This window comes from Mauremys reevesii, linkage group 11 (genome assembly GCF_016161935.1).
Source record: "Mauremys reevesii isolate NIE-2019 linkage group 11, ASM1616193v1, whole genome shotgun sequence".
In the NCBI taxonomy this organism is placed as follows: domain Eukaryota; kingdom Metazoa; phylum Chordata; order Testudines; family Geoemydidae; genus Mauremys; species Mauremys reevesii.
Genome location: NC_052633.1, coordinates 34,907,551 through 34,935,550, shown reverse-complemented (window position 1 = coordinate 34,935,550; position 28,000 = coordinate 34,907,551). Strand labels below are relative to the sequence as shown.

The window sequence follows — 28,000 nt, the reverse complement described above, 5'->3', positions numbered from 1 at the left end:
GGAATAACTTTCTGAGGGCACAGTGTGGGCAGCAGGCGGCTTCAGCAGCGCTTAGCGCGCATGCGCAGTAACGCCCAGGCGCCGGGAAGGACGCCGTTGCTGGCTGGCCCGGCGCGGAAGGCTCCGGACAGGCGGTTTCGCCATGGAGGAGGGCGGCGGGTTCCGCCTGTCAGCCGAGTGCCTGGACGAGCCCCCCAACAGCCGCGTGTTCCTGGTGCTGGGGAAGGACACGGGGGAGGCGCTGATCCGGGAGCGCTTCGCCCCGTTCGGGGAGATCCAGGACATCTGGCTGGTGCGGGACAAGCGCACCCACGAGTCCCGCGGCATCGCCTTCGTCAAGTTCGCCCGCAGCTCGCAGGCCTGCCGGGCCATGGAGGAGATGCACGGCCGCAGCCTGGCGCCCGACACCAAGCCCATCAAGGTACCAGCCCTGCGCGCCCCGCCCGCCGCGCAGCCGCCTCCCCCCTGTGCCCCCACGGCGCAGGCTGGTCCCGGGCGCAGGTGGTGGCGGGGGGCAGCGAGGCCGCGGATTCCTCCCCTTCGTGGCCTGGGTGAGTCGGCGGGGCCTGGCCCAGCGCAGCCGCCTCGCTCCGGCCTCGCGGTGCGGGCTACAGGACTTGTCTGATCGGGCTGTGGGGGTGACGAGAGCCCCCACCCGCCACTGCCTCTCCCCTCCTGCCGGTCCCAGCGCAGAGCCGGGCGCCACAGCATGGTGCGGAAAGGGGACCAGCTGTGCCTCCTTCCCCCACCGCCAGGCATAGTCTCTGCTGTGGGGAGCAAGATGCTTTAGTTAAACGCCCCGGAGAAACTCACACTTCACTCTGCGTCCCCTCATCTCCAGAACGAGAGACAAAAACCTCCTCTCTCCTTCGTTTGTCTGTTTGGGCACTTGGCAGCACTTGGTACAGCCACATTTATAGGTGGGCAGCAGCTTTCCCTTGTTTGTGTGAGTTTTCCCCGCAGCGACAGGAGGGAGAGAGAAACCTTTAGATAAAGGGAACTGCAATCATAAAACCACAACAGGAGGCTTAGGGGAAGATATAGTCCCTGGAACTAGTATTTACTCCAGGGATCGGCAACCTTTGGCACGTTTGTTTACCTGCCGAGTCCACAGGTTCGGCCGATCGCGGCTCCCACTGGCCGCAGTTTGCTGTCCCAGGCCAGTGGGGGGCCGCGGGAAGTGGCACAGTCTGAGAGATGTGCTTGCCGCTTCCCGCCATCCTCATTGGCCTGGAACGGTGAACCGCGATTGGCCCAACCTGTGGATGTGGCAGGTAAACAAACTGGCCTGGCCCACCAGGGTGCTCTACCCTGGCGGGCCGTGTGCCAAAGGTTGCCAATCCCTGATTTACTCTTTAACATACTAGATTTCAGGGTGTTAAGAAGCTCTTCTTCAAAAATTTGTAAAGATTCTTGGGATTGATACAAATGAATTGAATAATAACAGAAGGTATTTTAAAGCTCTGCTAATGCAATATGCACAGTTTTTGTCAAAGTAATTTTCACATTTTTATCTATGAGAGTCAGTAATGACTTACTATTGATGACCACTTTCAGTTTCTTGAATTGTTTTACTGTTGTTTAAATGATGATATGAGGTAAGTGAGCCTAAACAGTGAGAAAAGTGGTAACGTCATCAAGCGAGGATGTCATCAAGTGAGGAAGGATAATCTTTTAACAGCACACATGACTGAGGCCCGGTCTACACTAAAAAGTTAAGTCGAAGGAAGCCACCTTAAGTCGACCTGTTAATGTATGTGTCTACACTACTGGGTCCTTTACGCCGACCTAAGTCGCATTTAATGTCAACTTCTGTAATCCACCTCTGTGAGAAGCATAGCACTTAATTTGATTTTCATGGGTCGATTGCGAGGTAGTGCAGACACACTAATTCGAGTTAATTGGCCTCCAGGTGGTGTCCCACAGTGCTCATCTGTGACCTCTCTGGAGATCATTGTCAACTGTGCTGCACTGCAGCCAGATACACAGGAAACAGCTCCTTCCTTGCTAAAGCCCCGGAAATTTTTGATTTCCCATTTCCTGTTTGATCAGCACTGGGAGCATTCCAGCTTGAGCACAGCTGATCATGGAGACTACATGCCCCAAATATACTCCAGCCTGGTCTGCACTGGAGGTGGTGGATCTCATCACTGTGTGGGGAGAAGAGCCTGTGTAGGCAGAGCTCTGATCCAGCAGAAGAAACGCTGACTTCTGTGCAAAGATCACTCATGGAATGGGGGAGAAGGGCTACATGAGGGACCACAGCAGTGCTGTGTGAAAATAAAAACTTTGCCAAGCGTACCAGAAGGCAAGGGAGGCGAATAGTTGTTCTAGTGCTGAACCCACACATGCTGGTTCTACAACGAACTGCATGCAGTTCTTGAGGGTGACCCTACCAGCACCCCCACAAGCAACATGGACACTTCACAGGTATATGAGTCTAGGGACAACAAGGAAGACAATATGGTGGAAGAGGAGGAGGAGAATGGGAGACAGGCGAGCAATGGATCCACTCTCCCTGAGAGCCAGGAAATATTTTTTAATCCTGGAGCCCTGTTGGATTGCTGGACATCACGATGGCCGACTGTGATGCTGGGAAATGCACCCCTGGTGAGTGTACAGTTACAATCAAAGTCCAGTTAAACTTTAGCGGGCACACACACTAGGTGGTATGGCATGTTTACTGTGAAGAAAAAGCAAGGTGTTGTGGCTCTCTGCTTACAAGAGGCTGCTCCAGCTACGCAGAGGATGGCCCCTGGAAAAGACAGTTTACGGGTGGACTTGGATAGCCTGGGAACCCTCCATGGATATCTCTAGGAAACTTTCATGGAGGTACTCTGCAATCCTTTGTAGAAGGTTTCTGGGCAGGGCAGTCTTATTTCTTCTACCATAGTATGATACTTTCCCACGCAACTCCTGAATTAATTCTGCTGGCATCATAGCAGCATAAGGACCGAGTCTATACCCATACACTCGAAGCATTGCCTTCCTTTCCGCCTCTGTTACTCTCAGGAGATTGATACCACATAGGGTTGCCTAGGGGAGATTCTGTAATTTGGGAGTGAAAATGTCCGTCTCGTGTGGTGTGTCCCCCCTCCTTCCCATTCGTAGTTTCCTCTGGTACTATGGGGAAGGGACATTATTCGACTAGCTACCTCTGCTCCTGACATGAGCCTGCCATAAACTTCATTAGAAGTGCGGTCATCCATGACCTGGGGGGGGCGTTTACTCACCATGGATGGAGCAGCAGAATGGCACAGCGAACAGTTATGAATTCTGATTGTTATGGCTTGCACCTAGTGTAATAAGGGTTTTTTTTTGTTTGTTTTTAAATGAAAACGGCCTTGATATGGAAACATTTTATTCATGTACAATGGCTCCTTTTTTTCCCCCATGACAGCTGGAAATGTGTCCTTTGGCGTGTCATCAACACCTGAAAGCAGACTTTTGCTGATTAGAAGGAGGAGAAAGAGAACGCAGGAGGACATGTTCACCAGACATGACACAGAGCTGCGAGCGTGGAGGATTTCACTGTCTGAGACCTGGACATTGAGAGCAGGAAAGCTTCCAATGAGGAAGAGCGTGCGGTGCAGGATGAGATGCTTCGGATTATGAGTGACCAAGCAGACATGTTGAGGCATTTGGTTGAACTGCAGGAACAGAAGCAGGAGGGTAGAGTCCCTCTGCAGACCCTGGGGGACAGACAGCCAGCCAGCATCGCCTGGTGCAGAATCACCTTCCTCCATGCGTTCCATGAGACATGGGAGAAAAGTTCATTATCCCTTTCACTTAACTCAGGGGGAGGGTACAAGGAACAGAAGGCACCCATTCACAGACCTTTGAGGGTCTGGAATACGGTGTTATGTTACTCAGCTGAAAATGTTTCTCCCGTTCCAACTTTATAACCCCTTTTCCCCAAGGTTACCTTTTTTTCTGTTCTCCCTCTTTACTTGTGTTAGTTAAATAAAGTAAATGGATTTGAGAAATAAATGTTTTTATTGAGTAGAAGCAGTGGGCTTGGGCGGTGGGTTGGCTTTACAGGGACAGTGATACATTCCAGGTGAAGGTTTGGGAAAGCACAATGCAGACAAGCAGCTCACGTTACTCTGACTCATTACTGAAACAGCTTTTCAAAGCCTCGCGGATGCATAGCGCCCCTTGCTGTGCTTTTCTTATTGCCCTGGTGTCTGGCTGCTCAAAAATGCCTGCCATGCGATCTGCCTCAACTGCCCATCCCTGTGGAAAATTTCCCCCCTTTTTTTTTCCACAGATGATATGGAACACACAGCAGGTAGCTATAACCATGGGGATGTTCTCTTCAATAAGGCCCAACCTTGTTAATAAACTTCTCCAGTGCCCTTTCAAATGACCAAAGGCACATTCAACCACCATTCTGCACTTGCTAAACTTATAGTTGAACCGTTCCTTACTGCTGTCCAGATGGCCGGTATATGGCTTCATGAGCCATAGAAGCAAGGAGTAGGCTGGGCCACGCAGGGTAACTATAGGCATCTCAACATCATCAATGTTCATTTTGTGGTCTAGAAAGAAAGTCCTGGATTGCAGCTTTTTGAACGGACCCGAGTTCCTAAAGATGTGTGTGATGCCGGTGAAATGCCCCCTTTGATCCAACAGCGCTTGTAACACAATTGAAAAGTATCTCTTTCAGTTTATGTACTCTTTGGCAAGGTGGTGTAGTGCCAAGATGGGGATATGCATGCCATCTGTTGCCCCACTCCAATTAGGGAACCCCATCATGGCAAAACCATCCATTATGTCCTGCACATTTCCCAGACTCACTACCCTTTGTAGCAGAAGTTGATTAATGGCCTTGCACACTTGGAGCACAGCAGCTTCCGTGGTTGATTTACCTACTCTAAATTGATTCCCCACTGACTGGTAACTGTCTGGCATTGCAAGCTTCCAAATAGCGATCACCACTCATTTCTCCACTGTCAGAGCAGCTCTCATTTTGTGTTGAACTGCAGGGCGGGGGAAAGCTCTCCACAGAGTTCCTGGAAGATGGCCTTCTGCATTCAAAAGTTCTTCAGCCACAGCCATACCCGCAAAAGGATGCGGTCCCACTAGTCAGTGCTTGCTTCACGGGACCAGAAATGGCACTCAACAGAGTGCAGCTGCTCTGTGACTTCCAGCAGCAACTGTGAATTGTTTTTTTTTTTTTTTCAATGGCTTGCAGCAGGGCTGCGTGCAGGACATTGCTATGTTCTGCATGGTGGACCCTACTTCAGCTCTAGAAATACTGCAGGAGAAGGCGCAAGGTATTTGAGATGCTCACAGCAAGAGTGCATAACTGAGCAGGCTCCATACTTCTAGGGTTATGGCGTATGCGTGGCGGTTTTAAGGCATGAAAACCACTGGGGGGGTTGCCGTTGATATGAGGGAGGAAGCACAGGGCATCCTGGGGTGCCAACGCAATGTTCCCATTCTCCCCTGCAGCAATGTTTTGTTCCCATGGGGCATTGCACAAACTTCCCAAAACACACTGTGGCAAGTGGCACTTTGGGATAGCTACCCGCGATGCACTGCTTTGTGCATTGATGCAGGCACTGCTAGTGAGGACGCACTCCATTGAGACAATGAACATGGTGTGGACACATACAATCAACTTAATTAATTCGGAGGCTCAAGGTCAAATTAGATAAACTCGACGTAATTTTGTAGTGTAGACAAGCCCTGAGAGTTAAAAGCTTAGGACTCTATTCTTTATTCTGCCACAGGCTGTATGGCCTTAGGCAGATCATTTCACAGCTTTGATTGAGTTTCCCCATCTCTAAAGTGAGGTTACTTTCCAACTAGTTTTTGTGTGCCTTGTAATCCTCTGAAGAGAGGTGCAATATACATGAAAAGTATTTTTATGAGTATAATTATGACTATGAGAAGTTAGGTCTTGACCTGTGCTGAGCCCCACATAAGTGGATTCCCATTCAAGTTAATACACACTGCAGTGTCAGGGCCTTAGTATGCTTTGTTAGATTTTTTTTTCTTTAGAACCTGAGAATGGCCATATTGGGTTAGACCCATTTACCCATCTGATCTATTTAGCCCAGTATCCTGTCTTCCGACAGTGGCCCATGCCAGGTGCTTCAGAGGGAACGAACAGAGCAGACAGTCGTCAAATGATCCACGTTGTTTGTTTTTTAAACAAAATGGCTACAATCATGTATCTGCTATGAAGTAGTCCATCCTTTTGCTACAGTGTACATCAGTGCATGCTTAAAGAGCCAGCTGTGCCAGCATTAATGCTGCTAATGGAGGCCAGCCTAGGTATTCATGTCCTTCCCTCTCCACCATGTGTAGGTGCCCTTTCAAAATTTCCTGCCCTCCCAGGTCTTGTGAAGGAGGCAGGGTAGCCAGACAACACTGGTGCAACTCATTGACCAGCCAGTTACACTGCTCCCAACTGCTTAACTTTTGACAGGCTTTTGGAAGATGGGTTATAATAACTGAAGAATGAACCATAATTCTTCGTGTGGGAGCATGTGGGCTGGTCTCTCATCTGGGTCCCTGATTGTGTACAGATGTACATGTTTGCAGCAGGCAGGTCTTTTGTCAGAGTACATCTACAGTGAAAGGCAACTTTTTTCTTTTTTGCCACAGGAGTAGTCAGAGAATGCAAATATAAGCACAAAGCTATTTGAGGACATTTTTCCTGACTATTCATGTATATTTACATTTTTCTCAAGTAATTAACATTGTGTTTAACTCTGTTAGGTGTTCATTGCCCAGTCCAGAGCTTCCGGAAGCCACCGAGATGTTGAAGATGAAGAGCTTACACGCATCTTTGTTATGATACCAAAGTCCTATACGGAGGAAGATCTGAGGAATAAGTTTAAGGTACTGGTTGAGTTTTAGTTATTCATTATATCCAACTGCATTTTTTCAGGTTATTTTTGACAGTAGATTAAAATGTAAAATTTTATGAAGTTCAGAAATGTTGGATAAAATTGTTTTTACATTTTTTAAATCTCCTAGGTGTATGGAGACATTGAATATTGTAGCATTATTAAGAAGAAGACCACAGGAGAAAGTAAAGGTTTGGGCTATGTGAGGTATTTAAAACCATCCCAAGCTGCCCTGGCAATAGAAGAGTGTGATCGAAGTAAGAATGTGACTGATTTCCCCCCCCCCCCCCCCACACACTCATTTATTATGAGAAACTGTGAACTCATTAGTATAGGTCCAAGTACGGCAGCCTCTGGCTTCAGTTTTATTAGCAGCAAAATTATTTATGGTGTAAATGCATTGGTGGCTACAGGTTGCAGAACCTAGTACTGTAAACAATGCATGCAGGTAGTACCATTAAGTTCAGTGGGATTAGTCACCTGTGAAAGTACTTGCAGGGTCAAGGTCTTAGATTTAAAGTAATAACAGTGAAAGGGCTTTGGGAATGAACTACAGTGACTTCTGTTGATGTAAAATAGCCTGGGTGTAGTGCAGCACATACATGTACATGTATATACACACACACACACACACATTTTTTATGCAGATGAACTTTTATGACATTCTCAAGGGATGCTCAAAATAAAAGGAATATATAATAATGCACAAACACAACAGTAAAATGTATTGTGACTACAGCTATTTAAACAAAATTGCATTTGATACTAATAATACCATGTTTCACTATTTTCAGAATATAGCACACTTAGTCTTATGATTTAACATTTGTTGCAGTTAAAGTTGTTGTCTAGTGCTTAGAGCACAGGATTGACAGAACTAGAATTCCTGTGACACTGGCAATTCATTTAACCTCTCATGCCCTAGTTTCTCCCTCTGTAAAATGGGAATAATAAAACACACTTTTCTGTAGTGCTTCATGCTCTTCAGATGATCTGTGATGTTTTTCTTTTTGTCCTTTTACACACACAGCCAAGAGGAAACACCAATATTCTGCATAAAGCCTTATTGAACATATTAGATGATCAGTAGTGCTGACATGGTTACTGTGGTTTCAGTAAAGAATGTTCTTCAAATCTTCCTATATGGGCCTTCAAAAAGCCAGAGAACAAATTTGCAAACAAATTAGTATAAACAAGGTGTGGTAAAGTTTAGTTCTGAGAGAGTTGTGGAGGAGAGTTAACAGTTAAAGCCAGTATTTAAAAGCTGTATAATACTTTATAAAGATGTGCCCAAAACAGTGGACTGGTATGTTTTTAATACAATTAAATAAATTAATTATGTAGTCTTGGACTATGTAGTGCCCAATTAATCAGAAATATCAATTAAGCACCTATTTTTTATAATTCTCTTAAATATCTTATTCCTAACTAAAATTAGGACACACAAACACTTCATTTAATGAGAGTTAAGGGTATATCAGCACACAAGTATATCAGCCTGTTAACAAATTTAGTATTTTTCTCTAAACCCGGGTCCATGAGGTCAGAATGAAAGGAGTTAGATGGTCTGAGACCAGACCAAATAGCTTACACAGGTGAAGTGCCTAATTCAGCACAGATCTTGGTAGGCAAAGGTAGACTGAAGCTGCATAGATGTCCAGCTACTTCTTGCCTCTTTGTCAAGTATTTCCAAGATGATCTTTGAGTACTGTACTTCTGAATGGATAGATAATGGGTTATGTTGCTTCCAATCTTCTAATTGTCTTCATGAGTGATAGAATAGTTGTTTTTTTAAAGAAACAGTAACTGATTTTTCTGTCTGTAATGTTTTTCAATACAATGCTTAAAGAACATTTTCTAGTCATAGATGTTTGAAAAATACATGATGAAATTTGAAATATGTGGTTACTTGTTCCAGGTTACAGGGCCATTTTGGCTGAACCTAAAAACAAGCCGTCTGAATCCTCTGAGCGTGAATATTACAGTAGTAGCAGTAGTATGAGGCAGGAGCCAATGGGGCATGAACCTAGAGGGAGTGTATTTCCCTTTGGTAAGTAATAACTTCACATTAACAGTGACTGGTAATTCTGGATAAGGTCACACAGAAACTGGAAAGAGTGTTATGGAAATAGAGGTATATTCAGAGAGAGGCAAAATGGAGATGCATATAAATAGTAGGTCCAGGTTTTTGGTTGTTGGTTCTAACTCAGACACTTAGTTTCTATATTGTTCAGGGTTTTTTTTACATTTGGCCTTTGCATTGGTTGTCTGAAATAAATATGTCCTTTTTTTTTTAATTATAACATGACTTAGGTCCTAGAAACATTTTAGAAATTTTTTTATTAAAATGGTCAAGGTACAGTAGTATAATGACGTGTAATGTGTCTTGTTTTGGTTCTTGAGAAGGACAGCCAGAATTTGGTAGTTTTGAAAAGAGTCAGACAAGAGTTCGAGAATCTGTTTCCAATCGCCTGTCAGTGGTATCGCGACTCCCCTTCGTACAAGAGCAGCTGTTCTTCCTCTTTGATCTAGTCCCAGGACTGGAGTATTGTGATGTTCAGCGAGATCCACATACTAACCATGGTAAATAACAAAACAAAAAGAACCTCTTTCTTTCTATTGTTTTGACTCTAAAGTATTTTATCTTCCCTTCCTCCTCCTCCTCAATCCAGAATGATGTAGCCCTTTGGCAGTGGAAGATACATAAATTTAGTCCTGCACGCTGTTCTTCTACTCCACATCTCCTCTGAACAGACCTATTAGACTGAACAGTTACATCCTATCCCTAACTAGATCCCTGAGAGGTCCTAATATTTACAAAATAGGGAAGCAACCCACAGCATCTCTACATTTCATATGCTCAGAAGTCAAAAATCAAATGAAAGCTGTTTCTTAATAGATTCTGCATCAGATGTGATGTTATCAAAGATGGGTAGGATTTCTGTTAAGGAAAAAAACCATGCATTTGCTTTGTTGAATTCTCATCATGCCCTCAAAGTAATGTATGGATTCCATCTTAAAATAAGGTTTTACAATTTTAAGCCTGTTAGCTAGCCCCGCAGAGCCAGTATAACTATGGGAGAATGAGCTGGATTATATTATCATCAATAGTATTGTTAACTAAATTGCTGGTACAGAATTATTAGTATTAATGATGCATGATCCAAAAGAACATAATGGCTTAAATTGCTGGTTACAAGAACTACCTCCTGCTTTTAAGCTGACAAATTTGATATGGAAATCATTAATACAACAAACAGGAACCCTACATTTTAATCACTTATTTCAGAGAAACTACACTAAAAAGGAAAATATTTGTGTACAAATTAGTGGTTACAAATATCTGTTAACTTTTGGAGGTTTTTTTTGTATAGGCATTCTATAAAGGAAGTAATATCAGATGATTTTCAGGTTCAGCTGTAAAGATTTGTTCAGTCACCCAGTTTTTGGATTTTGCTAAAGATGAGTTGGATGATGAAGTAAAAAGACTTCATTGTATTAGAGTGCATATGACTAATTTGGTGTTGTACCCTGCTGTGTTGTTTGAGTACACTTTGTTCTTAGTAGTGCTTTTGAGGATTTCAACTTACACACTTTCTACATTATCTTGGTATGTTTCATCCATCTTTAGGGCATGCTGTGATTCAGTATACTACTGCAGCATCAGCTATATATGCCAAATACAAGCTACATGGTTTTGAATATCCTCCTGGAAATCGTCTAGGTGTAACTTTCCTTGAAGATGGGAGCGACGGACTGGAGTAAGTACCAACCCACATAGGTGAAAAGCTGTAATTCTGTGTTCTGGAGAGCAGTGGAAAATTGTTACAAAGGCAAGGGGAAAAGGAAAAATAAAGAAAATTAAACCTACCACTGTACAACTTTTGTTTCTATAGTGGATGCTTCTGAAATGTAAGATATTTTGGGGTGCTATGGTGTGCACTCACCACTACAGTGCCTCCTGGTATCAGGGGGCAAAGTTCCAGGAATCTTCGTCTTTTATGTCCCTTGCTGGTCATAAAATCATAGAATATCAGGGTTGGAAGGGACCTCAGGAGGTCATCTAGTCCAATCCCCTGCTCAAAGTAGGACCAATCCCCAGACAGATTTTTACCCCAGTTCTCTAAATGGTCCCCTCAAGGATTGAACTCACAGCCCTGGGTTTAGCAGGCCAATGCTCAAACCACTGAGCTATCCCTCTCCCGCTCTGCTTTGTTCACTGTGACGGGTTGGGTCACAGAGACCCCCTTGGGACTGCCACCTGATGTGCTGAGACTACCTCTGAGCCCATTTTCTCTGCCAGTTTGGGCCTTCAGAACCCTGCTTTGTCGAGCCAGACACACCAGTTTGCTCCAACACAGACCCAGGATCTGAACCATGTGCCCCAAAGCTGCAGACTTAACTGAAAGCAGTTTAAGAAGTGCTCCTGTTTCTAGCACCCAGACACCAACTCCCAATGGGATCCGAACCCCAAATAAATCTGCTTTCCTCTGTATAAAGCTTATACAGAATAAACTCATAAATTGTCCGCCCTTTGTAACACTGTAGAGACATATACCTGGGGGAGCAAGCAGCTGTGCATTAGTCACTAATTCTGGGTTCAATAATAAGCAAAAGTGATTTTATTAAATATAAAAAGTAGGATTTAAGTGGTTCTAAGTAATAACAGACAGTACAAAGTAAGTTACCAAGCAAAATAAAACAAACACGCAAGTCTAAGCCTAATATATTAAGAAACTGATTACAGATAAAATCTCACCCTCAGAGATGTTCTAATAAGCTTCTTTCACAGACAGGACTCCGTCCTAGTCTGGGCCCAATTCTTTCCCCTGGGACAGTCCTTGTTCCAGCTCAGGTGGTAGCTAGGGGATTTCTCATGACTGGAATCTCCTTTGTTCTGTTCCACTCCCTTATATAGCTTTGGCACAAGGCGAGAATCTTTTGTCTATCTGGGTCCCCACCCCTCCTTCTAAATGGAAAAGCCCCAGGTTTTAGATGGATTCCAGTACTAGGTGATATGGTCACATGTCCTGTGAGACCTCAAGCCTTCATTCTTCCAGGCCTGACTCACAGGAAGGCTTGCAAGTAAACAGAGCTATTTACACCAATTGTCCAAGTTGATGGGAGCCATCAAGATTCCAAACCACCATTAATGGCCCACACTTTGCATAATTACAATAGGACCTCAGAGTTATATTTCATATTTCTAGTTTCAGGTACAAGAATGATACATTTATACAAATAGGATGATCAGACTCAGTAGATTATAAACTTTGTAATGATACCTTACAAGAGACCTTTTGCATGAAGCATATTCCAGTTACATTATATTCATGCTCATTAGCATATTTTTATAAAATCATATGGAGTGCAATGTCACATGCACAACTCAGCCCTTCAGAAGTCCAATCCCTTTTGGGCAGCTAAAGCTCAAACTAATGTCCAAAAACACTCTCAATCAATCTGCCCTTCTCCTGGGCTGTGTCTTCCTCTCTCCAGATTGGCCTCGAGCACTGGCCCCTCAAAGTGTCTCCTTGAGGTAGACAAGGAAGGTGGGGTAAATATTTCTTTGAGGTGTCTATTCTCTTGCTGAGTCTAGCTCAGGCTTCTTCACAAGAGTCTTTGTGGTTCCTCCCTTCAGACTGAATTCTCTCCCCTTTTATGAGGCCCAGGTGTCCATTAAATTATTACCTGATGCCTCCCATCCTGCCCCTCTGGCTAGGAAGCAACTAATTAGGTAATCTGTTGTACCTGTACTGTAATTAGTTGACTGTTAACCCCTTTCCAGGCCACAGTGGGGTTTTACTGCACCACACAGGGCACAATCCAAGAGAAGGCCTTAGACACCAAACATTGCTGCTACTTTTCAAGAGACAGAGGGAAAAGAAAAGATAAAAGATTCCTTTTATTTTAAGATGACTTGTAAAATGTGACCGAACCTTTTTTACTAGCTTGCGATGTATAAAGAAGTCTGAGAATGGGGTAGTGGGTTTTATATTAGAAGCAGGTTTTTGTCTATTGTTTCCTGGACGACTCTGGTTGACTGTAGAGCTAATAGGATATTGGCAGCATGAGTACCAAGGAAGTGGGACCTGAGAAGATCAGGGGAAGGGAGTTGAAGATAGATAATGACCTGACCAAAACACCTGACAAAGAATGAAAAATCATTGTTAAAGATTCAACACCATTTCTTACTCTTGAGGGCATTCTGTGCCAAAATATTAAAAATTCTGCACACAATATATTAAAATTCTGCAAAATTATGCAAATTTTATTTGTCAAATAAATGTGGAGGCTTCAGCATGGCATTGGGGAGCACAGGCCACTGGCTGCACAGAGGTGGGAAGTCATTTTTCTGGGGGGGAAGCAAAGAAATCTGGGCGGGACATAAATTCTATGCATTTACACTAGTGGCGCAGAATTCCCCCAGGAGTAATTTTTTTGCTCAGTTAAGCGATGAGGGAGATATCCTTGCTCAAATTCTTCCAGGAGACTTTTGGCCAAACCTGGGAGGGCAGTGATTTAATACTCTTGATATTTATAAGGTTAAAAAAAGTAGAATAAAAATTGTTTATGTATCATAAGCAAGAAAACAAAACCCCCAAAGTAAGCATAGCCCAATATTTTTTCCTCAGCATGTCCTCTTTAAGAGAAAATACATAACTTGGGTGTGTGGAAGTGCATGTAGTTTGAGCCAGCATGCCATACTGTAAAGCCATTCTAATGCTTCTGTTAATACCTAATTCTAAGAGTCGCACAATTGTAAAAAGTGAAGAGGTTTGCCTTATTCCCACTTTGCAAAATATAAAAACTTGCTAGTCCAAGCAAAAAATGTAATTGTTTTACCTTCCCTATAATTTTCTTATCCATCTTGATAGTGAAGAAATGATGTTTCCAGCAAACTCATTTTTACTTTTCTCAGGCAACGTAAAGAGCTGAGTTTAACTCCATGAGCTGGGTTTGTATATTCTGTCTCTCTATTAAAGCAACAGTGATTACTAAAAGGCTATGTTATAGGAAAAGAGTATAGACCATTGGGATACAGGTATTTCAGTGTATTCTGGATCTAACAAGAGTACTCATATAAATTTGCAACAATTTACTTATTCCTGGATGTTCTCAGCACATATCAAGGAAAACTGAATAGATGTTTTCTTGATCTGTTCTTTCTCTGAAAACTTTGATTTTAAACAAATTGTCATGTGAAATTCTTAAGATTATAGTAATGTTACTTTTTGCTGTAAAGACAGAGTCTATGATTACTTCTGCTTACAGCCACATCAGAAAAATGGCAACACAGCTGGTGACTTCACAGGTGTCATCATTGGTGTCACATAATAATCTAGTTGGTCAGCAATATACATCTTCTGTAAGTAACTACACTCTGTACCTTTGATGTTGTTTCTCCTCAGTTGTTGCAGAATCTTGAAATGCGCAATAAGCAAATGTGTCCCATCTTTTTTCTCTTACCCTTGTGACTGCTTTAGGAGCTGATTTTGTTTGTTTGTAGTGTGGTGGGTTGATTTGTGCTTTTCTGTACTCTTTAAAGGTGGTGTGATCTTAACTGGATTTATTGCTCAGGAAAAATACTGTCAGGGAGGTAGTCAAGAAAAACACATCAGTTAATCATGTGGCTGTCAGAGAGCCCATATGTAATCCAGGCCTTTAATGTCCTACAACAGTAACAGAGTTCTAAATCAGATAAAATGGAAATTTTCACTTTATTTTCATCTGTTACCTTTTTGTTACATTTTATTTTTGTTTCAGCAACCTTACAGCGGAAGTTCTAGCTCTCAGTTATCTCAGCCCCAAACAGATGCTGTACTTCCATCACGCAAAAAAAAGGTTCCACCTGAGACTTCTGTGAAGGAAAGGCTTTTCATAGTGTTTTATCCTCATCCCTTACCTGTAAATGTGTTGGAGGATGTATTCTGGTAAGGTACCATTTAGTGATTAAAATAACTTCAATAGTAGAATAAATTTTGAAAAATTTAGAATAAATGCTGAAATCAAACCAGGTCATAATCGTGAGACAGCCCACAGCAAATACAAGTGATCAACAGATAAATTAAACAGTAAAAAGTCACCAGCAGCAGATGGTATTCACCGAAGAATTCTGAAGAAACTCATATATGAAATTGCAGAACTGCTAACAGTGATATGTAACCTATCACTTAAGTCAGCTTCTGTACCAGATGACTAGAGGATAGTTAATGTAATGCCAGTTTTTAAAAAAAGACTCCAGAGGTGATCCTTGCAATTACAGGCTGGTAAGCCTAACTTTAGTACCACGCAAATTGGTTGAAACTATAGTAAGGAACAGAATTATCAGACACATAAATGAGCAACATTTGTTGGGGAAGAGTCAACATGGCTTTTGTAAAGGAAAATCATACCTCACCAATCTTTTTAGAATTGACAAGGATGATCCAGTTGATATAGTGTTATTGGACTTTCAGAAAGTCTTTCACAAGGTCCCTCAAGACAACTCTTAAGCAAAGTAAACAGTCGAGGGACAAGAGGGAAGGTCCTCTCATGGATCAGAAACTGGTTAAAAGACAGGAAGCAAAGGGTCAGAAGAAATGATCACAGTGAAGAGATATATAGCGGGGTCCCCCAGGGATCTGTACTGGGGCCAGGACTGTACAGCATATTCCTAAATGATCTGGAAAAAGGAGTAAACAGGTGGCAGAGTTTGCAGATGATACACAATTACTCAAGTTAAGTCCAAAGCTGGCACTGAAGAGTTACAAAGGGATCTCACAAAACTAGGTGGTTGGGAAACAAAATGGCAGATGAAATTCAATATTGATAAATGCAATGTTGCGCACATTGGGAAAACATAATTCCAACTATACATACAAAATGGTGGTGTCTAAATTAGCTGTTACCATTCAAGAAAGACATTTTGGAGTCCTTGTGGATAGCTCTCTGAAAACATCTGCTTAATATGCCATGGCAGTCAAAAAAAAGCTAACAGTGTTAGGAACCATTAGGAAAGGCATTCTAAATATCATAATGCCACTATATCTCTATATATCTATATCTATATATATATCTCCATCGTATGCCCACACCTTGAATACTGTGTGCCGTTCTCATCACACCATCTCAAAAAAGATATATTAGAATTTGAGAAGGTACAGAGAAGGGCAACAAAAATGATATGGGGTATTGAACAGCTTCCGTATGAGGAGAGAGTAAAAAGACTGGGACTTTTCAGCTTGGAAAAAAGAGAACTAAGAGGGGATATGATAGAGGCCTATAAAATCTTGAAAGGTATAGAGAAAGTGAATAAGGAAGTGTTTTACTGCTTCACATAACATAAGAACCAGGGATTACCCAATATACAGTAACTCCTCGCTTAACGTTACATTTATGTTCCTGAAAAATGCGACTTTAAGCAAAACAATGTTAAGCAAATCCAGGTTCCCCATAAGAATTAATGTAAATAGGAGGGGTTAGGTTCCAGGGAAATTTTTTTCACCAGACAAAAAACTATATACTATATAGATAGACACACAGTATACGTTTTAAACAAACAATTTAATACTGTTCACAGCTATGATGATTGTGAAGCTTGGTTGAGGTGATGAAGTTAGAGGGTGGAAGAGGGAGGGATATTTCCCAGGGAATGCCTTGCTGCTAAATGATGAACTAGCACTTGGCTGAGCCCTCCAGGGTTAACACGTTGTTAATGTAGCCTGTCACACAAGGCAGCATGAACACCAGGGAGGGGAGACAGACACACGCCTTGTGTATGTAGGAGAGAGAGAGAGATGCACACTGCCCCTTTAAGTAAGCTGACCCACTCTTAAGTACATTGTCTTTTTAAGTGGATCAGGAAGTTGAGACAACAGCTACTGCCCCAAGTGCTCTCTGTCTGTCTCCATCTGTGTCCCCTCCCTGCTCTATATGGAGAAGGGATAAGCGGAGTGCAGGAGCAGGGGGGGAGGGGGACACCTTGACATTAGTCCCCCTCCCTTCCCCCCTGCACAGCAAGCAGGAGTCTCTGGGAGCAGCTCCAAGGCAGAGGGCAGGAGCAGAACATTTCAGTGGGGGGAGGGACAGCTGACCTGCCTGGCAATTGATAGCCTGCTCGGCGGCTGTAGCACAGGGAACATGGAAGCGGGGAGCTGATAGGGGGGCTGCTGGTCCACCCTGATCACAAGCCCCCACCAGCTAGCTGCAACGAGCTGCTCTTCCTGCAAGCAGTGGACAAAGCAGGTGGCTGCCAAACGATGTCAGAAGGGAGCATTGCACAACTTTAAATGAGCATGTTCCCTAACTGATCAGCAACGTAACAACAAAACAATGTTAAGCAGGACGACTTTAAGTGTGGAGTTACTGCAATTAGTAAGCAGCAGCTTTAAAAGAAAGGGAAGTACTTCTTCACACAATGCACAGTCAAGCTATGGAACTTGTTGCCAGGGTGGTTTTGAAGGCCAAAATTATAATGGGGTTCAAAAAAAGAATTAGTTAAGTTGATGGAGGATAGGTCCATCAATGACTATTAGCCAGGATGGTCAGGGATGCAACCCCATCCTCTGAGTGACATTAGCCTCTGATTGCCAGATGCTGACTGGATGATGTAGGATGGATCACTGGATAATTGCCCTGTTCTGTTAATAGCATCTGGCATTGGACACTGTTGGAAGACAGGTGGCAAAGTTTGCAAATGATACAAAATTACTCAAGGTAGTTAAGTCCATTGGTCTGACCCACTTTTGCCATTCTTATGTTCAATAAATTATGGTCCATTTCCAAACAAATGTCAATATTGTGCTGCCAGTTATTAAACCTGATGTGCAGATAACCCTGTAGTCAAGTTATCAGTTTCATACACTTTATTTTCAGAAAGCTTTAGTACTTCATGCTCTTATGGTACCACATAGCTATTTCAGCTTGAAATTTTAACTGCTTATTATTTCAGAGATTGTGGGAAACCTGCATAACAATGTAGATTCAGGAAGTTGCTTCTGGTATAATTAAAACCTGACCTGAACTAATATAATCTTATTTGTACTACTGGCCTGCCTCCAAAAGTCATTTGAGGGTACCCAACATATTGGTATCAAAGACTTGGGAGACAATTTTTGCTCATTTCATCTTTTTTAAACTCGTTTTAGACTTGCTCTACCAACTTTGTTGGATTATTTTGTATGTATTAAGGGACATGGCAACATTCCCCCATTCTGATATCTGCGGGCTCTATTGTTGTAACTGAGGGACAGCTCTTTTTAAAAGTCAAGCCACTTTTAAAAACAGATAAACAGAAAACCCCAGTGCTAGTTTGTGTGGAATTTGAAATGTACCTACTTGGGCTACTGGACTACCTTAGTCAGAGTCTGAAGGTAAAGGAAGCTATTCTTCATGGTCTTTGCATCCAATATTATGACCTGACATAAAGTATATTACATATAACTACATTTTGTCTTTTCTTCTCTCTCTGCCTCAGCTCCTATCTTGGTGACTTGGGAGAGTAGGACTTTCTATGATAAGTTTTTAATATGTATTTTTAAGGCACTTTATTGAGGTCTTCTCAAATGTAAATCACAAGTGAACAAATATAGTCCACTCACATAGGACATAAGTAAACTAGCCCACAGACATCCTTTCTGAAGTTGTCAGAAGGACTATCGTACCAAGTGTCACTTCCACAGCACCTATAGCGATCATGATGTCGATCAAGTTTACTTGTTTTTTAAATGTTGGGTAGAGCACTGATATGGGGTGACTTTTATTGTAGGAGTGCTTAAAGAATGTGGCCTAACAATTCTTTCCTATTTCTTGCAGCATCTGCCAGGACTATTAAAAAGGAGGAAAAGTACAGATGGGGGAAGGGCAGCACAAAATCAGATATCGTGTACAAGAATAAAACTTACTGTCATTGTTAAATTATCTTGTTGAAGATATTGTATTGGTAGGCTGCGGTGCTGCAACTGCGTTTACAAAGTGTAAATATGTAATGTGTATTTCAGTCCTATCTCTTTTTTTTTCTTTTTTTTTAGTCGGTTTGGACATCTTATAGAAGTTTACCTTGTGACAGGAAAAAATGTGGGCTATGCTAAGTTTTCAGACAGAACAAGTGCTAGCGATGCCATAACTGCATTACATGGCAAGATTGTGAATGGTGTCAGGCTTAAAGTAATGTTGGCAGATTCACCTGCAGAAGAATCTAACAAACGTCAAAGAACTTACTGACCTCATGGGTAAGTACTTCGTCTGGATATAAACTAAAATTCAGCTAGTTTAAGTGGTGGGTCCTCTGTTATTCTTTGGTAACAATATTTCAATTATAACCTCAGTTTTTAAGAAATTTATAATTTGTCTTTAAAAATTTGCTTCATGATAAATTTGGAATGTAAGATCACTGCCCAAAAGCATATTTTTAATTTTTAGTAGATATTTTTTTTAAATAAAACTTATTTTAAGTTTATTTTTAAAAATATACAGTTAAACATAAACCAATTGATCAATATCAGTCTGGACAACCATATGAAAATGATTAACTTTATGTACTTATAATGTATCAATGCTGAACATTTTAAAGAGGGAAAAATAAAGGATATGATTGAGATCAGTCTCTGTATCATTCTTTCACTAAAGAACACCACCTGTCACAATGGTGGTAGGTAAGTCCAAAGATCTGAGGTCTGAGAAAAGAGAAGGAATAGAGGAAAGAAGTGGTAAATAAAGTGGATCTAAGAAGAAAGCCAAGTGAGAACCTAAAAGTTTCTGGACCATCTAGGGGAAAGCCATAGTGTAAATGTGTCTTATGGTATTTCCCAGAAAAGGGAGAATGAAAGAGACTTTTAAAAAGCACCCAATTGACTTAAGGCACAAGTCCTGTTGAAAATTGGTGGAACTTTTGCTCCAAAATCATTTAGGTATTTTTTTGAAAATCCTACCCAGTAGGTCTAGGTTATTTCTCCTGGTAAGGAATGGAAAGGAATTTCTCCATATGTGCATCTGTGAAGACCAAAATTGTGTGTGTTCCACTATTATTTGGTGAGATATATAGAGAAGATAAAGACTGTGAAGGCTCTTCTTCACCTCCCCCAAAGGTAGGAGGGATGGGTTATCATCAGTAAGACCATGGAAGTAAACGTTTAGCTGTGGGATAAAGGGCTCCTGTAGTGTACGTAAAATGGGAAATCCATTTAGGAAAGATCTTTTGCAAGACCAAAGAGTGAGACTGGAAAACAGGTGATGAGTTGCACATTGTGAGAGGTCTGTCACTCTAGATTCTGTAGCACACCAGCCAGAATACTATTTAAAATTATGAATTCCGATTATGAATTAAGCAAAGGCAAGACAATGAGGTGCTAGATTCAATTCCATACTTAATTGCCCGTCAAATTACTTATGCCACTTATATCTGGAGTTGAAAATGTGGAGTGTGTTAGCTAGTACACCTCTATCCCGATATAACATGACCCGGTTAACACGAATTTGGATATAATGCGGTAAAGCAGTGCTCCGGAGGGGCAGGGCTGCGTACTCCGGTGGATCAAAGCAAGTTCGATAGCATGTGGTTTCACCTATAACATGGTAAGATTTTTTGGCTCCCAAGGACAGCGTTATATCGGGTTAGAGGTGTATTTGGCTATAGGTACTACAGACTGGCAAAGTATCAGTGATCATTGGTTTTTAATGTGCATGTCTCAAGTAGAGAGGTAAATATTGGGTGCCTCTGAATAAGGGTTTAACAGGGATCTGGGGTTGCTTGGATTTAAAAGAAGGAAAGGGTATAATAAATCTGCCTAGGCCTATTGGTTTTACATTGTGACTATTAGAGATTATTACTGAAGCTTTTTATTCCATTCCTCAGGCAGAGATTGCTCCATAAAGAGAAGTTTGGGGCTTAAAGCCATCTGTCTTTCAGGCTCCTTTTTGATGACGCTTGGCAGAGTTAAGAAGCTAAGTGTCACAGATGAGGTCAGGGTCCTGTCAATCAAAGAGTGCTATGCATCTTCTTTGTCGGGATTCCCCTCCATGTACAATAAGTAGTACTGTTGAAGATCCAGTTGGTGTAGTCCTCCTTCCATTTTGTGAAGATCTTTTTAGGACTCCAAGAGAGACTCTTTGAGGGTTTTCAAGTAAAGTGGACTTAAAATATAAGTAAGAGTTGCACTGAGATAACTTAGAGGTGTCTAGAACAGGGGCTCCCAAACTTGGTTTGCGGCTTGTTCAGGGTAAGCCCCTGGCGGGCTGTGAAACACTTTGTTTACCTGAGTGTCCACAGGAATGGCTGCTCACAGCTCTCATTGGCCGGGAACAGTGAACCGTGGCCACTGGGAGCTGCAAGCGGCTGTATCTGCAGACACTCAGGTAAACAAAGAGTCTCACGGTCCGCCAGAAGCTTACCCTGTTTGGGAACCCCTGGTCTAGGAGCAGGAGCATTGATTTCAGGATTCCGGTTCTGTCCGTGCAGGACAACATTTTTTCCTGTGACTTTATCTAGTGAGTATTTTGGATATGCTTTCTGCCTCCAATTTTTGGCGTGTAAAGATCTGGAATGAGAGAGAGGACCAAAATAATTAGTGTCAGAGCAAAGGTTTTTGGAGGCAATGGGCAAAGATGCACTACGATGCTGGTTAGGAGCAGAAGGGCCTTTTATTTCAGTTTGTTTCCTAGAAGGTTTTCATATGTTTTCTGAAGGAAATCTACATTTCATAAACCACGTGTAGTTGGAGTGCATGATGTTGAGGAGAGTATTGAGCCTTGGGTCTAGGCTTTGTAATGCTGTCCTTCCACTTCAAAGCATAAAATTAAAATGTCTCCTCCACTACAGAGGAATTTGATAAATATTCATAGTTATCAAGGATGGCCAGTGATGTTAATGTAAACTCTACCATGCAGTAGCAAGTCTGCTATTAATATAGCATGAAACGTATGCAAGATAAGGACAGACCAGGTTTTGAAAACCTGTCTGCATTGTAGGTGCTCCGCTCAAGTTTCGCAATGGCCTTTTAAAATTAACAGTGGTTTGTTTGTGTTTTTAATCTGACTTTGGAATATATTTTTGTCTCAAAATGTGGTTTTAGTAAGTGACTAAACAGCATTGTGGAGTTCCATGTTTCTCCGCTGATTCCATATCAAAGATTGCTCAGTTTATAAACAAAAAGATATTTTGTTCAAACTTGTAGCACTTCAAACTCATCCCCAATATCTGAGCCATTTCTTATACATATAAAATACTACAAGCAAAGTTGGAGTTGCACAGATGTAAAACAGCATAATATGGTGACACACGAGGACAAAAGGGAACCAAGTGCAGTTCTTACAACAGGAAAAGTTTAAAGTAATCAGCGAGCTAAAAAGCAGTTTTGTTTAATTCTGGGGAATGGTGCGAGGCAGACCATTCTTCCCTTTTCTTTAATTTTCTGTTTTCTTTCCCTTCTCCCACAGTAAATCTGAAAAACAGCCATGGTGCATCTCCAGCAGGATGCAGCACACAAAAGTGGTGGCTCCCCTTTTGAGCTGCTGCTGTAGGAATGCTAGCACTGGTGCTTCAAAGGGAACGACCTTTCAGTAGTATTGTGCCACACTGAAAACACATATTTTGTAAAACGTAACACGTTACTCCTACCGGTGACCAAATGTAGACACATTTTTCCACAATGTGTACATGATTATGACTTATGTCCATAGGGTTAAATTATTTTTCTAAATTGTGGTTTACTAATCAGTAACCTATTCTTAGGTCTCGTTTATCTGGGGTAACTTATTCCAGAGGTCTAAGAATTAAATGTTCTAATACAGGGGTGGCCAATCTGAGCCTGAGAAGGAGCCAGAATTTACCAATGTACATTGCCAAAGAGCCACAGTAATACGTCAGCAGCCCCCATCAGCTCCCGCCCCCGCTCCCTCCCCACACCTCCCAATCACCTGTTCCGTGACGTGCAGGAGGCTCTGGTTGGGAGGGGGGAAAGAGAAGGAATAGCAGGCTCGGCAGGGCGCAGGAAGGCGTGGAATGGGGGCAGGGCCTGTGGCATAGCCAGGGGGTGGACAGTGAGCACCCCCAGGCACCTGTAGCTCCAGCCCTGGAATCGGTGCCTAAATAAGGAGCCGCATATTAACTTCTGAAGAGCCGCATGTGGCTCCAGAGATACAGGTTGGCCACCCCTGTTCTAATATATTAAATATGGTCAATGTTCTCTCTCCCCTGCCCCGCACCCTGAAACAAGTTGTTTGTTTTCTTACAGTAGGCAATATAAAACATTTAAACTGTTATGCCTCTCAGATTGCATTTTCAGTGTTCTGTAACTCTAGCTTCCTGATACTTTGTTTTTGAGCAGTAGCTATATATTTTCCTAAAATGTTGAACTTCTGGCATGTAGGTTTAGGAATCTGGCTAAAATAGGCATCCAAGGCACAATTTGATCGTTGCTGTCAGTTTGTGTAAAAGTGTAAAACTTTTTTATTGAAAAAGATAGATGGATGTATATTGGAAAAAAAACATTTTGGTTTATTTAACTTTGTTTCACACACTAGCATAGATGTTATAGGAAGATGCTGCATATCTGTGCAAGTTCCTGTTCTCCTTAAAAGAAATTTCCAATTTTGCAAAAGTCGTGGTTTTATTTCTGTATCTCCACTGAATAACTGAGGTGGTTGTCTTTCAATAAGGACTGCCATTTTAATGATTTTTCCCATTAGAAAGCATTGGAAAAAGGTTGAACTCTGAAACTTTCCACGAACTTTGAAATAGATCGAATTCCAATGCTTTAAAATAGAAAGATGTTTCTTTGTCTTACTTTGTGTCATGAAATTATCAAGATAATGGCTTGTTGTGTAATTGATACTTTTTATGAGTGATTTATACCTTTGTAATTACAGGTCCTGTTTAGAGTATCTTTTAGATGATGGTGAGGTTTTCCTTTGAGTCACTATACATTGACCTTTGTAGGGAAAGTTTGGAGTTAACTTTAGCATAATTTTGCACACAAAAATAAATAGGACTGCCATTAACTATTTTTCCATAGGGCATCTGAGCAGGAGGGTTAAAACAGATATTACAGGGATTACAAAAACAGGGTGGAATAGCACTCATGACTGGAATATAGCTATTGAATGGTATGTACTGTTTAGGAGAGATTGGAATAAAGGTAAAAGTGGTGCAGTAGCATTGTGCATCAACGAAGCAGTAAACTAAAGGAATATTAAGTGATAGTATGGACAAAAACAGAGCCTGTTTGGGTCCAAATCTCTTTGGGGAAGAATTGTATTGGGATTGTGTTAGGGGTCAGATTCACATGTGGATAGAGATCTCTTCAGTAGTAGAGAGAAATACTTTGGGAAATTGTCATGATGGGAGACTTTAATTTCCTGGATATAGGTTGGAAAATAAATGCTACTTGTATTGGTAGGGCCTAGTTATTTCTAGATGTGATAGATGAAAACTTCATAAAATTGTCACCAAACCAACAAGAGGTGATACAATTTTAGACTCTGTTTTAATAAGTAGCAAGGACATCATAGAAGAATTGTAGGAAGTAACTTTGGATTGAGTGGTTATGAAGTTATTCAGTTTAAATGGAAGGATAATCAGAATCAGGTAATCAACTACCATTTTTTAATTCAAAAGGTGAGAGTTTGGGAAATTTAAGAGAGTTAGTTAAATAAGTCAGCTGGACTAAAGAGCCCAAGAACTTAAATGTGGAAGAGGCTTGGAATTTCTTCAAATCAACTGTATAAAAACTATCTGAAATTTGAATCCCAAGCTAAGGAAAAATCTTGTACACAAAGGCACCAGCCCAAGCTGGATGAATAACCACCTCAAAAAGGAGTAAGCAGAGAGCTTATAGGGAATGAGAAAAGGAGTTGATCAGCAAAGAAAGCTAAGTTGTGGAGGTTAGAAAATGTAGGAATAAAGTGAGAGAATTGTTAAAAGTCAAACTGAATTAGCTCTTGCCAAGAAAATTAAAATAATCTTTTTAAAAAATATATCATGAGAAAATAAGGAAGGATGAGGTTTGGCTGCTCTGTAGTGTTGATGGAAAGGAAATTAGAGGTAATCTAGGTATGGCCCCAAAACCAAATGAATATTTTTGCCTCTGATTTCAGTAAGAATAATACTATGGGACATGTGCCTGAAGGAGTACAGCTGATGAAAATGAGTGTCTAGAAATAGAAATTACCACATCTGAGGTAGAAGAAAAACTTAGTGTTTAATGCACTCCAATCAGGGGAACTGAATAATTTCTGCCCCAGAATACTGAAAGAACTGGCTCATGAGATTGCTTGTCCAGTAGGAAGGATATTCAATACATCTGTCTATTTGGGGTAGAACCATATGACTGAAGAATAGCTAACTTCAGACCTCTATTTAAGAAAGGGGAAAAAAATGATCCAGGCAATTACAGGCCTGTTAATCTGATTTTAACAGTATGCAAGCCTTTAGAACAAATTGTAAAGGAAAGAATAATTAAATTCATTGAGGTAAATGGTAAAGGAAATGTAATGCAGCATGTGATTACCAAAGGTAGATAATGCCATACTAATATGATTTCATTCTTTGAGAAAATAACTGATTTTTTTAGATAAGGGAAGTGCCATAAATTGGTGTACTTGGACTTCAGTAAAACATTTCACATGGTGCCACATGGGAAATTATTGGAAGATGGGGTGCAGTACAAGAATTGTAAGGTGGATAGGTAACTGGTTAAAGGGAAGCAGGCAGTGGGTTGTGCTGAAAGGTGAGTTATTGGACTGAAGGGATGTTACTAGAATTCCTCAAAGATCAATTTTGGGACAAGTCTGATTCAATATTTTTATTAATGACCCTGACACAAAAAGTAGGAGTGTGCTAATGACATTTGCTGATGATGCAAAGTTGGGAGGCATTATCAATACAGAGGAGGATTGGAATATTATACAGGAAGATCTGGATGACCCTGAAGATTGGAGTGACAAAATGGGATGAAATTTAATAGTACAAAATGCAAACTCATGTATTTAAGATTAACAATAAGAATTTCTGCTACAAGCTGGGGGCTCATCAATTGGAAGTGACAGAGGAGGAGAGAGACCTGGGTTTGTGGGTCAATTGCAGGATGACTGAGCCACCAATGTGATGTGGCTGTGAAAAAGGCACATGCAATCCCAGGATGTATCAGGCAAGGCATTTCCAGGAGAGAGAAAGAGGAGTATTAATGCCATTGTACAAGGTACTTGTAAGACTCATTGTACAAGAATATGGTGTACTATTCTGATAACCTGTCACCTGTGTTGAAAAAAGATGAATTTTAAATAGAAATAGGTGTATAGAAGAGTTACTGGCATGATCTGGAGAATGGAGCACCTATCTTATAAAAGGAGACTGGAAGAGCTTGGCTTGTTTAGCTTAGCAAATGATAGCTTTTGTAAATACCGGGGAGGGTAAAGAGCCATTTAAGCAAAAGGACAATGTTATCATAAGAATAAATGGATATAAATTGCCCACAAACAAATTCAGACTGGAAATTAGAAGATTTCTAACCATCAGAGGGGTGAGGTTCCAGAAAACTCAATAGGAGTTTTGGGCAAACAACTTAAGTTTTAAGAGAGAGATGGACAAATCAGAGATGGATTGGGGGGAAGGGTTTAGCAACCCTGGGGAGTCACTTAGGGTTTGTTTTATGTCCTAAATGCTCATTCTTCAGGTTTTCAGCTGGCCACTTGGAGGGCAATGATTTTCTCCCCTTTCTTTCCCCCAGTGTGTTCTGGGTTTTTTGGTTTTGGTTTATTGATCTCCTTCCTCTGAAGCATCAGGGGTGGCCACAGCTGGATATGGGACATTGGACCAGAAGGGCCAGGGCTCTGAGGTGGCACCAAGCATTCTCTCTCCGGTACTCGGCTGGCTGATTCTTGCTCACATGCTCAGGGTCTAACTGATCACCATATGTGGGGTTGGGAAGAACTTTTTCCCCAGGTCAGATTGGCAGTGACCTTAGGACATTTTCACCTTCCTCTTCTGCGTGTGGGTGTGGGTCGCTTGCCAGGATTAGCTGGTATGTCTCAGTTAATCATTTCCCTGTCATTTCCCTGGTGCACCTCTGTCCTCCCAGACATGTGTAAGCTCAAAAGCTTTTCTCTCGCAAACAGTTGGTCCAATAAAAGATATTTTTTTTCACCCACCTTATCTCTCTAATATGCCATAATTAAAAGATGGAGGAGAGAATCCAGCACTTTCCAGAGGAATACGTTGTGGGATTTTTTGTGTTCACTGTAGCCATTAGCATTGACCAAATACTTTTTTTGGGGTTGCACAAGTGCTTTAGAAAAGCTGAGCTATATAATAGCAACATCTTGAAAAGATATAAAGTCAAGACTTCTGGAACTAGTCTTTACAGAATGAAATAAACCCTGGTTGCTGAATTCAGTAGCCCTGCACAGAGAGGTGGTATTGCATTCCCTCCTCCCCAACCTCTGTATACGTATGTTGGTTATTTACTTCTGCTGTCTTCCTAGCTGGATTCCCAGAATCTTTTTTTAATGGAATATCTAATAATTTAATAGGTTGTGGAAATCCATAATGTGTTTTTTCTAGAACTCTTTGGAACCTACTCTGTTATATCATCCTTGTTCTGAATAATTTTGCTTCCTTGATTTTGTTTGCTTTTAAATTTAAAAAAAATCTGTGAAAAAGAGAAAAGTTCAGTAATATGCATGTATTTATGTTGTTGTTTTCTCTATATGAATATTCAGAGAGGTTACAGTATAAGCAATCAAATGTGCTCCAAAATAGAGAGGCACTCTATTAATAAGGAACTACAACATAATTTAATTCACAAGATAATACACAGTATGTTTTAGAAAAAAATGCTTGCTTTCACACAGAATTTGTTAGAGAACCAGGGAATATATAGAGTATTAGCTTCTCTAAATATTTTAATTATAGACAGGCTTTTATGTGTGGGTTGGAGTGCCATTGTAAGAAATACCCTTATTATAATATGTATTTTTAAATAAATATAGGTATTTTATCTTTGACACTATCTTCATACTTGTGTTCTTTCTACAGAGCAGAGACTAAATAATGACATGACCCTCAGCTGACTGACTGAAAACATGACTAGACACGGTTCCTGTGGACAGTGACAGCTTTTTGTACTGTTAGCTGATGTTTGTGGACAAAAACACTTTATTTT

At 41.4% G+C, this 28,000-nt stretch overlaps 1 protein-coding gene across 3 annotated transcripts; it reads left to right on the top strand.

Annotated features, from left to right (window-relative positions):
- The first annotated feature begins 2 nt into the window (after positions 1-2).
- RBM45 (RNA binding motif protein 45) lies at positions 3-28,000 on the top strand. Of its 3 annotated transcripts, none has more exons than XR_005586178.1 (10): positions 3-421; positions 6,733-6,855; positions 6,994-7,120; positions 8,782-8,913; positions 9,267-9,446; positions 10,495-10,624; positions 14,139-14,232; positions 14,631-14,797; positions 18,660-18,786; positions 18,875-18,975. XR_005586178.1 is itself a non-coding variant. In XM_039494571.1 (10 exons), the coding sequence occupies exons 1-9, from the start codon at positions 143-145 to the stop codon at positions 19,065-19,067; spliced, it is 1,422 nt and encodes a 473-aa protein (XP_039350505.1). In that variant the 5' UTR covers positions 3-142; the 3' UTR covers positions 19,068-19,075; positions 27,874-28,000. The 3 variants fall into 3 exon arrangements, 2 of the variants coding, with proteins under 2 accessions (XP_039350505.1, XP_039350504.1); XM_039494571.1 differs by lacking the exon at positions 18,660-18,786 and adding an exon at positions 27,874-28,000 and having other exon boundaries at positions 9,270-9,446; positions 18,875-19,075; XM_039494570.1 differs by lacking the exon at positions 18,660-18,786 and adding an exon at positions 27,874-28,000 and having other exon boundaries at positions 18,875-19,075.

What these genes read in the sequence shown, in the direction of transcription:
- RBM45 (XM_039494570.1), top strand. Translation starts at nt 143, where the DNA reads ATGGAGGAGGGCGGCGGGTTCCGCCTGTCAGCCGAGTGCCTGGACGAG. An exon ending in ATCTGAGGAATAAGTTTAAG is followed by an intron (nt 6,856 to 6,993) that starts GTACTGGTTGAG and finishes TAAATCTCCTAG; the next exon opens with GTGTATGGAGACATTGAATA. An exon ending in GTCAGCAATATACATCTTCT is followed by an intron (nt 14,233 to 14,630) that starts GTAAGTAACTAC and finishes TTTTTGTTTCAG; the next exon opens with CAACCTTACAGCGGAAGTTC.